Here is an 11405-nt window from a genome sequence, read left to right on the forward strand (position 1 = left end):
TCTGTAGTGACGCCTCTAGCACTGAGATACAGTGCCTTAGACCGCTGCGCCACTCGGGAACCCAAAACCTAAAGTGGTGTGGTGCATTTTGAAATAAACAAGGTCGTGTGTCAATCCACTATCTGCTGATGTATAAAGGCCTGCAGCATTACCTAATGATGGATTATCGAATGTTATAGAATGTTGTAGTGTCATGTAAATACATCATAATGCAGAACCCTCCGTGTTCTAACTCTCTAAATACATGGCTCTTGCATTAGGCTACCGGGATGGTTTATCTCATCACCAATATCTGGTGCGCTCTCTCTCCAAACCAATCACAACTCTCCTGCCCGCCCGCCCGCCTACACAACAACACATTGACCTTGGCATGGCATACATTAAACTAATAATATGGACCAGATCTAGGCTATCTGTCTTACCGGCCATCCAAAGTTGAAAGGCAGTCGGATGGGTCTGCTAATAGTGCCTCCGTTCTTCACGCTAAACGAGTTGGTCCCCAGGACCGGTGTCACGGCACTCCCAAAGATACAGTCACCTGGCGACACTACAGCCTGGTAGTTTTTTAGACAGACTCGAAAGAAAGTCCTGCAGTTGAGCCTGCAAGAGTTGCCATTCGCCAGAAATCCTTTGCTGTTTGTAAATTCATGTAGATCGAGCTCAAAAACCCCGGATCCAAATACCTAAAAAGAAGAGAATAGATGGTTTTAGAACACCATGACGCACACGGTAAAGTCAAAAGACCCTTTGCTTGGAATTGGCTACTTTGAGTGATCATTCTCCTGCGGGGTATCTAGCGGATTCCTCTTTACCTGTGTCAGTATCGTGGTGCTGAATGCGATGATAAACGTGAACCAAGCTGCCATCCTTCTCGCTTGTGCTGGGCAGCCGCGTCACCCACCAATATATATCCCCTTTATTCCAGAGCCCCCTATTCCAAAGTGTGTGTGTGTGGGGGGGGGGGGGGGTACAAAAAGGATATAAAAAATAAAGAACAAAATATAAATCCTTCTTCGAGTTCCACTTCGTTGTTTTTCCGTTTTGTAGAATCCTTGTGGGATGTTCCAAACCGCCAAAAGGAACCGTTTTAGAATCCCCAGGTTATCCAAAGAGATGAAGGTTTAACATCAACATCCAATAGCTGTACCTCTCTCTCTTTGTGTTCGAGCTGCTGTCTTCCTCGCTCTCCACAGTAGGACAGTACAGCACTCCACAGTGGTTGTGAGCGTCGGTGTGTGAGCGTGTAGGACGATGCCACACCATTGACTTGTTTTGGTGGTTAACTTTTGCGCTGCGCTCGAGGATCTCTGTTCACCATTCGTCTTATTACTCGTGAATGAACACTTGGAATGACGTCTCCCCCAATTTATAGACTCGCGCTGCGTTGCTCATTACATAAACTGTCAATCAAGACTAAACACCGCCCACTATTCACCCCCTTCTCCTCCCTCCTCCTCTCTTCAACAACAATGATATCCAGATTGTAATACCCACAAGTCCAGCGCTGCGCCATGCTGACTGTCTGTCTGACTGGCTGGCTGACGGAACGACCACCAAAGGAGCAAGCGACTATTAAAAAGACAAGGCATCCGTTGACGTATTTGTAGCGCAAGAGGAGGAGAGGTTGGCACTTCTGTACACACAACTGTTTCCCCAATGTTGTCATTGACAGGAAAGCTGAAACTTTATAATGAAAAGCAGAAATTAAATTACTACCCCTAACCTCCATCCCACCCGGTTTCCCATCGGTCCGGTCCCACTCAATTTCACGGTTAATTGTGTTACACCAAATTGGCAGGGTGCGCGTGCATGCACCAAAGGGTCATTTCCTGACCCCCTTTGGCTGGGCTCGAGGGGTAGACCTAAGCGTTCTTATGTGTTCGCAGTGTTCTCTGCGTGCATATAAAAGGTCCAGAGGCAATACAAAAAATGAATTATTTCGTTATAAACACATTATGGAATTGGTGCATAACTTTAATTAAGACTACACCATAATAATGTTTTGTTAAGTGGTTTAATTTGATTGGATCTGTAAGCACACGACAGCATAGCTCTGACGTCAAAAGTCTCCAAAGGACCATTTCGTTATAGCTTATGTTACAGGCACGAAATTCAATTTTTATTTTGAAATCATAACACTACAAGCCCCCTCCCTTTCTTTGTAGGCACATTAACATTTAGCACACAGGGCCTATTGTGCATTCTGTATAGGCCTATATCTTTACAAAAAATAATAATAATCACGACCAAAGTAAATATATTTTGTTTGCCTTACGAGTTTGATTTGTTCTATTCTCCGTGGCGCGTGCCGCCCTGCCAGCCCGGTGTTTTTTACAACTCAACCGCAGCGTGCCTCCTATTGTTGGGACGCGTGCCCTCGAGCCCATGCGGGTAGCGTAACTATTCAGCTGTATGCTAATGAGCTCTCTCTCTCTCTGTCTCTTCATCACCCGTAAAATTGGTTTATTCCTCAATGCCCTTTTTACAACCGACTCTCCCACGGTAGGATAGGACTAATGAACTAATACCTCACCGCATAAATGTGATGGCCTAAATCCAAAATTCAAGGATGAAGCCGAAAATATGAAGAATAATATAATTCCTAAGTGCTCCCTTTCCAAATTGCCAAGTCATTATTTCACTTGGCAGGCATCCCAAAATATAGGCTATGTCATTTTTGTTATAGCAAATTAGGCCCACACATAAAACATTACTGGACAACCATAAAAAACATCTAGGCTACGTTAAGTAATATTATTTTGTCGAAAATTGTTTTATAATGTAGGTCTATTATACACATACAACATAAGCCTCACAATTATTATTTTTTAAAGTCGCCTTTGCAAGAAGCCAAGAGTGCAGAAATAAGAGTGCAAAGCTAGTTCCAAAATATTTGTTATTCGAAACTTATGATATATTCTTGAAATAAGCCTAATCAAAACAAAATAATGTAGTCTTAAATGATGTGAGAAAATGCCTCGTGTTTTATAACAAACTGAAGTGTGTATGTGTGTGTTTACGTGCGTTTGTGCATGCTTGTATACGTGCGCGCACGGAGCATGCTTCGGAGTGTATCTAGTCTAGAGGGCTGCTTTTTCAACACTTGTCCGACTATTAATTGTAGTCGATGTTTTGCCAATAGCCAAAGGTGTTTGTGATCATCTGATTGGTCCACTGCGCTGCGCTCATGGCTTTCCCTATTACCATCTGGCGGGAGATGGAGACGGACTTCCATGGTCTGTTCACTGTTAGGGGAGGTTATCTCTTTCATTTAAACCTATTAACATTTGGCACAGTTGGTAATAATGGTTTGAAAAAGTATAGGCATGTATAAACATTATATAAACATTAATTGAGTTATAATGATGTAGTTTGATTAATAATTATTCCAACAAAATCTCTCTGTGGCACACTTTGCATGCACGCACGCACGCACGCACACGCACACACACACACACACACACACACACACACACACACACACACACACACACACACACACACACACACACACACACACACACACACACACACACACACAGAGAGGTTGGCCATTCTTCAAACTATTCTCACTGACCACATTCGTTTTATAATGAAGAAACACCCTCCTCTGCCTCCACAGTTATGGAAACACAAAGAAAGCAGCCTATAATCTCTAATGGTCCCATTATATCCTAAAGGAGAAAGAAAGAAGGAAAGCCGCTGTTGTTCCTGCTTTGTATTTTATAACAGCCCATTATGCTCTCACAGGGGTTTTTCAAACTGGTTTAAGAGTAAAATGCTCTCACAGGGGGTTTTCAAACTGGTTTAAGAGTAAAATGCTCTCACAGGGGGTTTTCAAACTGGTTTAAGAGTAAAATGCTCTCACAGGGGTTTTCAAACTGGTTTAAGAGTAAAATGCTCTCACAGGGGGTTTTCAAACTGGTTTAAGAGTAAAATGCTCTCACAGGGGTTTTTCAAACTGGTTTAAGAGTAAAATGCTCTCACAGGGGTTTTTCAAACTGGTTTAAGAGTAAAATGCTCTCACAGGGGGTTTTCAAACTGGTTTAAGAGTAAAATGCTCTCACAGGGGTTTTTCAAACTGGTTTAAGAGTAAAATGCTCTCACAGGGGTTTTTCAAACTGGTTTAAGAGTAAAATGCTCTCACAGGGGTTTTTCAAACTGGTTTAAGAGTAAAATGCTCTCACAGGGGTTTTTCAAACTGGTTAAAGAGTAAGATGCTCTCACAGGGGTTTTTCAAACTGGTTTAAGAGTAAAATGCTCTCACAGGGGTTTTTCAAACTGGTTTAAGAGTAAAATGCTCTCACAGGGGTTTTTCAAACTGGTTTAAGAGTAAAATGCTCTGTGTGTAAACTAGCTGACTGTGGGGTTTTAATAGATGTAACAGTAAACCACCCAAACCAGAAAAGCTTTCAGACCCCCTCACGTTCTCCATTTCCAGCAGCTACATTTTCAACAAAAAGGGATTTCTTGCAATATCAATCAGAAAGTTATGGTTTTGGATTCTTGAATTTTAGTTTAAAGTTCGAATTGATAGGATTCACCGTGCTTCTACACCTGCATTGCTTGCTGTTTGGGGTTTTAGTCTGCGTTTCTGTACAGCACTTTGAGATATCAGCTGATGTACGAAGGGCTATATAAATAAATGTGATTTGATTTGATTCGATTTGTACAATAGTCTTTTCTATGAGGCAGTATACCAGCATTCTATTTTTTCCGTTTGACCTCTTTACTTTTTTCCGTTCAGTCTATTCTCTTCTCTTTCAGACGGTAGCTGTGTGTGTGTGTGTTGCAGAGAGTACTGATACTGGTGAGCACACAGTATTTGTGTAGATAGTGTTTACAGGGAGCCAAGACACGGTGGATTTTGAATTCCCTCTCTGCACATGATATATTGACACACCTGTCTGGCCTGTAAAGACACACAAAGGCTCAGAACGCGTGGGTGTCTTGACAATCTCTCTCTGTGTCTATTTGCCTAACTCTGATATCCATGACTGTCTTTTTCATCACAATATAAAGGTTATGGTTCATTTACCGTTTCCTATAATGATACATTTGGCTGCAATTTTTTTTTTGTTGTTGTTGTATGGCTCTGTCAGAAGTGTTTAGTCTGTCCAACACAGTTGGTTTTACGGGTTTCACTCGTTCCACTTTGTCTCTCCGCTGTAGCAACCTGTTTAATGCTATGTTGTTTTGTGTTTGCTAGGTATACCCCCCCCACCCCACCCGCCCCCCCTCCAACAATATGGTGTTGTTGACCATTACTGTGATTCTATGGTTTGCAGTCTTTATAGCTAGGTCTGTTGTATAATGGTCATTATGTTCTCTAATGGCAAATATCACCCTCTCTTATCTGCCTCTCTGGCCATATGTCTCCAATCCAGCCCACATAAAAATGCCATAAAAAGTGTGACAATTGCAGCTTATAGGGGAAGGTTTAACAAGTGAGCCCAGCTGATAACAGTAAATTGTCCTGCTAGAGTCTGCTAGGCAGCTGAAACAATCCCTGAGGCCAGATATGGTTTATTATGTAGAATACGGCCCAAATGGCATCCTATTCACTTTATAGTGCACTACTTTTGACCAGAGGGAGCCCTTATGGAGCCAGGGAGGGCCCATAGGACTCTGGTCAAAAGTAGTGCACTATAAAGTGAATAGGATGCCATTTGAGATACAGTTTATTATAATCTTGTCAGGGTCTGTTACCATGACCTATGGGGTTCTGTCTGTTACCATGGCCTATGGGGTTCTGTCTGTTACCATGGCCTATGGGGTTCTGTCTGTTACCATGGCCTATGGGGTTCTGTCTGTTACCATGGCCTATGGGGTTCTGTCTGTTACCATGGCCTATGGGGTTCTGTCTGTTACCATGGCCTATGGGGTTCTGTCTGTTACCATGGCCTATGGGGTTCTGTCTGTTACCATGGCCTATGGGGTTTTGTCTGTTACCATGGCCTATGGGGTTCTGTCTGTTACCATGGCCTATGGGGTTCTGTCTGTTACCATGGCCTATGGGGTTCTGTCTGTTACCATGGCCTATGGGGTTCTGTCTGTTACCATGGCCTATGGGGTTCTGTCTGTTACCATGGCCTATGGGGTTCTGTCTGTTACCATGGCCTATGGGGTTCTGTCTGTTACCATGGCCTATGGGGTTCTGTCTGTTACCATGGCCTATGGGGTTCTGTCTGTTACCATGGCCTATGGGGTTCTGTCTGTTACCATGGCCTATGGGGTTCTGTCTGTTACCATGGCCTATGGGGTTCTGTCTGTTACCATGGCCTATGGGGTTCTGTCTGTTACCATGGCCTATGGGGTTCTGTCTGTTACCATGGCCTATGGGGTTCTGTCTGTTACCATGGCCTATGGGGTTCTGTCTGTTACCATGGCCTATGGGGTTCTGTCTGTTACCATGGCCTATGAGGTTCTGTCTGTTACCATGGTTACCAGCTCATCATTGTTTCATGTAGGTATTAGTTGTGTATTTGTATTGAATAACTGTTATGACATGTTTTATAAGATCCCAGACACTTACTCGGAAATGCCTGTATGTTCACCCTAACAAACACGATCAAAGGGGAGATTTACCTTTAAACACATGTTCTGTTTCGTTCTATTGCATTCTGTTTGTAATTACATGTACTGACACAGTATTGTATTATTACAGTGTTACGCAACTTGACGAGAGCAATTGGAACCAAAATAAACCCAATGTTCATGCCAAGGGTCTATCTGGACCTCCACCACCAAACCACAGACTCTAGTATTCTATATATATATATATATATATATATATATATATATATATATAGAGAGAGAGAGAAATAGAGAGAGAGAGAGAGAGAGAGAAATAGAGAGAGAGAGAGAGAGAGAGAGAGAGAGAGAGAGAGAGAGAAAGAGAGAGAGAGAGTTTTCTATTGTTCCTGTATGGATTGAGACCTCCGATCAAAGTTCTCCTTTCCATCAAGGACACACACACACACACACCACCTCTTCCCATCATCACAGCAGGGTTTCTTTCTAACCAGACCTCAGTTCCTGGTGGACTTCCTCTGGTCTTCTGTTGGCTTGCAGTAGAAGGGGAGTAGAGGGGAGACGAGGGGGAGAGGGGAGAAGAGGGGAGAAGAGGGGAGACGGGAGAAGAGGGGAGATGGGGGGAGAGGGGAGAAGAGGGGAGATGGGGGGAGACGGGGGTAGAGGGGAGACGGGGGAGGATGGGGGAAGACGGGGAGAGATTGCAGCAAGCATAGACCCTTCCGTGTCTGTTCTAGTTCCCCTTGTACATATCTCGCCTCATCTCGCTCCTGTCTCAGAGACTCACAGACAGTCGTCTTGAAATAAGAAGCTCTAAGAAAAGAAGAAGTAGTAGAAGTAGAAGTAGTAGAAGTAGAAGAACAAGAAGTAGAAGAAGAATTAGAAGAAGAAGAAGTAGAAGAAATAACCAAAACCAGAACAAAGGGTTCTGTCCAGGCTGTTCCAGATATAGTGCACTACTTTTTACAAGTGCCCTAGTGCACTACTTTTTACAAGTGCCCTAGTGCACTTCATAGGGAATAGACAGCTACTTGGGACGCATAGGGACAGTAGAATATCTATTGTCGTCAGAGATATGCGTGGAATGCTGCAGAATTAAACAATAGGCCACATGACGTGTTGCTTTTCTTCCATGAAGGGGAAGTAGGCAAACTTATATAAAACAAGATTGTAAAGAGAATAATTATCAGAATAGTTATTAGTCAGATATCATCTATATTGTATATTGACGACCATCATTGTCTACCCAATGTCTACACTTGACTGGATCGGGTTCTATTTGTGATGGACCACCTGTTACATTGATCAGGCCATATTTGCTCTCTGTGGCTTCTCCCGCTCATTGTGTGTGTGTGTGTGTGTGTGTGTGTGCGACCCCCCCCCCCCCCCCCCCCCCCCCCCCCCCCCCCCCCGTGTGTGTCCGTGCTTGTGTCCATGTCCAGATGGGCCCGGTTGTAAAAGTATAGTAAATCTTGATTTAAGCGAGGGGAGGCCAATATGTTGGATGTTGGAGCAGATTGACACTGATGTTGGAGATAGAAATCTGGTTGACGGATTTACGACGTGGCTCTCAGACCCAGCGGTAACAGGTTCAGACGGGTTTAACACCCGAGCCTCTGGTTTCAAACCCCTGACTTTAGACGTTCACTGTCCCTCTGGGGCCACCTTATGAAAAGGAGTTCCTTACCCTAAACCCAATATTGACCTCCATAGAAAGAGATTAAGTGCAGGTGTAAAATCCATCCCATTTGCCTACTGGCCGATAAATGTCTCATTCACAGGACAACTTACCTCTTTATGATATTTGTCTTTCCATGGTCATACTCTTAAGAATCAGTCAGAAAGCCCTGTCTCTCCACAGGCTGAATGCTGGCCTGTATAGTCTGTATACCGTCTGGACCTGTTTTGGAACTTTCCTACCTCTCTGTGCGTTGTGTTCAGTGTCAACAGCAGTAGTGCCAGCAGAGTTCTTTGGCCTTTCTCCTTCACTAGAACACTGGCAACATGAACAGTCTTTCTCCCTAGCACCATGGACAGTTTTCCTCCTTCACTAGAACACTGGCAACATGAACAGTTTTCCTCCTTCACTAGAACACTGGCAACATGAACAGTCTTCCTCCTTCACTAGAACACTGGCAACATGAACAGTCTTTCTCCCTAGCAACATGAACAGTCTTTCTCCTTCACTAGAACACTGGCAACATGAACAGTCTTTCTCCCTAGCAACATGAACAGTCTTCCTCCTTCACTAGAACACTGGCAACATGAACAGTCTTCCTCCTTCACTAGAACACTGGCAACATGAACAGTCTTTTTCCTTCACTAGAACACTGGCAACATGAACAGTCTTTCTCCTTCACTAGAACACTGGCAACATGAACAGTCTTTCTCCCTAGCAACATGAACAGTCTTCCTCCTTCACTAGAACACTGGCAACATGAACAGTATTTTTCCTTCACTAGAACACTGGCAACATAAACAGTATTTTTCCTTCACTAGAACACTGGCAACATGAACAGTCTTCCTCCTTCACTAGAACACTGGCAACATGAACAGTCTTCCTCCTTCACGAGAACACTGGCAACATGAACAGTATTTTTCCTTCACTAGAACACTGGCAACATGAACAGTCTTCCTCCTTCACTAGAACACTGGCAACATGAACAGTCTTCCTCCTTCACGAGAACACTGGCAACATGAACAGTATTTTTCCTTCACTAGAACACTGGCAACATGAACAGTCTTCCTCCTTCACTAGAACACTGGCAACATGAACAGTATTTTTCCTTCACTAGAACACTGGCAACATGAACAGTCTTCCTCCTTCACTAGAACACTGGCAACATGAACAGTATTTTTCCTTCACTAGAACACAGGCAACATGAACAGTCTTCCTCCTTCACTAGAACACTGGCACCATGAACAGTATTTTTCCTTCACTAGAACACAGGCAACATGAACAGTCTTCCTCCTTCACTAGAACACTGGCAACATGAACAGTATTTTTCCTTCACTAGAACACAGGCAACATGAACAGTCTTCCTCCTTCACTAGAACACTGGCAACATGAACAGTATTTTCCCTTCAATTGAACACAGGCAACATGAACAGTCTTCCTCCTTCACTAGAACACTGGCAACATGAACAGTATTTTTCCTTCACTAGAACACTGGCAACATGAACAGTCTTCCTCCTTCACTAGAACACTGGCAACATGAACAGTCTTCCTCCTTCACTAGAACACTGGCAACATGAACAGTCTTCCTCCTTCACTAGAACACTGGCAACATGAACAGTATTTTTCCTTCACTAGAACACTGGCAACATGAACAGTCTTCCTCCTTCACTAGAACACTGGCAACATGAACAGTCTTCCTCCTTCACTAGAACACTGGCAACATGAACAGTCTTCCTCCTTCACTAGAACACTGGCAACATGAACAGTCTTCCTCCTTCACTAGAACACTGGCAACATGAACAGTCTTCCTCCTTCACTAGAACACTGGCAACATGAACAGTCTTCCTCCTTCACTAGAACACTAGCAACATGAGCAGTCTTCCTCCTTCACTAGAACACTGGCAACATGAACAGTCTTCCTCCTTCACTAGAACACTGGCAACATGAACAGTCTTCCTCCTTCACTAGAACACTGGCAACATGAACAGTCTTCCTCCTTCACTAGAACACTGGCAACATGAACAGTCTTCCTCCTTCACTAGAACACTGGCAACATGAACAGTCATTCTCCTTCACTAGAACACTGGCAACATGAACAGTCTTCCTCCTTCACTAGAACACTGGCAACATGAACAGTCTAGAACACTGGCAACATGAACAGTCTTCCTCCTTCACTAGAACACTGGCAACATGAACAGTCTTTCTCCTTCACTAGAACACTGGCAACATGAACAGTCTTTCTCCTTCACTAGAACACTGGCAACATGAACAGTCTTTATCCTTCACTAGAACACTGGCAACATGAACAGTCTTCCTCCTTCACTAGAACACTGGCAACATGAACAGTCTTTCTCCTTCACTAGAACACTGGCAACATGAACAGTCTTCTTCCTTCACTAGAACACTGGCAACATGAACAGTCTTTCTCCTTCACTAGAACACTGGCAACATGAACAGTCTTCCTCCTTCACTAGAACACTGGCAACATGAACAGTCTTCCTCCTTCACTAGAACACTGGCAACATGAACAGTCTTCCTCCTTCACTAGAACACTGGCAACATGAACAGTCTTCCTCCTTCACTAGAACACTGGCAACATGAACAGTATTTTTCCTTCACTAGAACACTGGCAACATGAACAGTCTTCCTCCTTCACTAGAACACTGGCAACATGAACAGTCTTCCTCCTTCATGAGAACACTGGCAACATGAACAGTCTTCCTCCTTCACTAGAACACTGGCAACATGAACAGTCTTCCTCCTTCACTAGAACACTGGCAACATGAACAGTCTTCCTCCTTCACTAGAACACTGGCAACATGAACAGTCTTTCTCCTTCACTAGAACACTGGCAACATGAACAGTCTTCCTCCTTCACTAGAACACTGGCAACATGAACAGTCTTCCTCCTTCACTAGAACACTGGCAACATGAACAGTCTTCCTCCTTCACTAGAACACTGGCAACATGAACAGTCTTCCTCCTTCACTAGAACACTGGCAACATGAACAGTATTTTTCCTTCACTAGAACACTGGCAACATGAACAGTCTTCCTCCTTCACTAGAACACTGGCAACATGAACAGTCTTCCTCCTTCATGAGAACACTGGCAACATGAACAGTCTTCCTCCTTCACTAGAACACTGGCAACATGAACAGTCTTCCTCCTTCACTAGAACACTGGCAACATGA

The 11405-nt window shown here is 43.8% G+C and overlaps 1 protein-coding gene across 1 annotated transcript in view; it reads right to left on the reverse strand.

The window, feature by feature from the left end:
• dll4 (delta-like 4 (Drosophila)) overlaps nt 1-1315 on the reverse strand; it is a 25211-nt gene extending 23896 nt beyond the window's left edge. The window contains exons 1-2 of the mRNA XM_038962507.1: nt 813-1315; nt 423-683 (exon numbers count right to left, since the gene is read on the reverse strand). Of these exons, the coding sequence (XP_038818435.1) occupies nt 423-683; nt 813-866 (315 nt within the window). The 5' untranslated portion in view covers nt 867-1315. The remainder of the gene's footprint in view (nt 1-422; nt 684-812) is intronic.
• Nucleotides 1316-11405: the final 10090 nt, after the last annotated feature.

The sequence above is a fragment of the Salvelinus namaycush genome, chromosome 24 (assembly GCF_016432855.1).
Source record: "Salvelinus namaycush isolate Seneca chromosome 24, SaNama_1.0, whole genome shotgun sequence".
Lineage (NCBI taxonomy): Eukaryota > Metazoa > Chordata > Actinopteri > Salmoniformes > Salmonidae > Salvelinus > Salvelinus namaycush.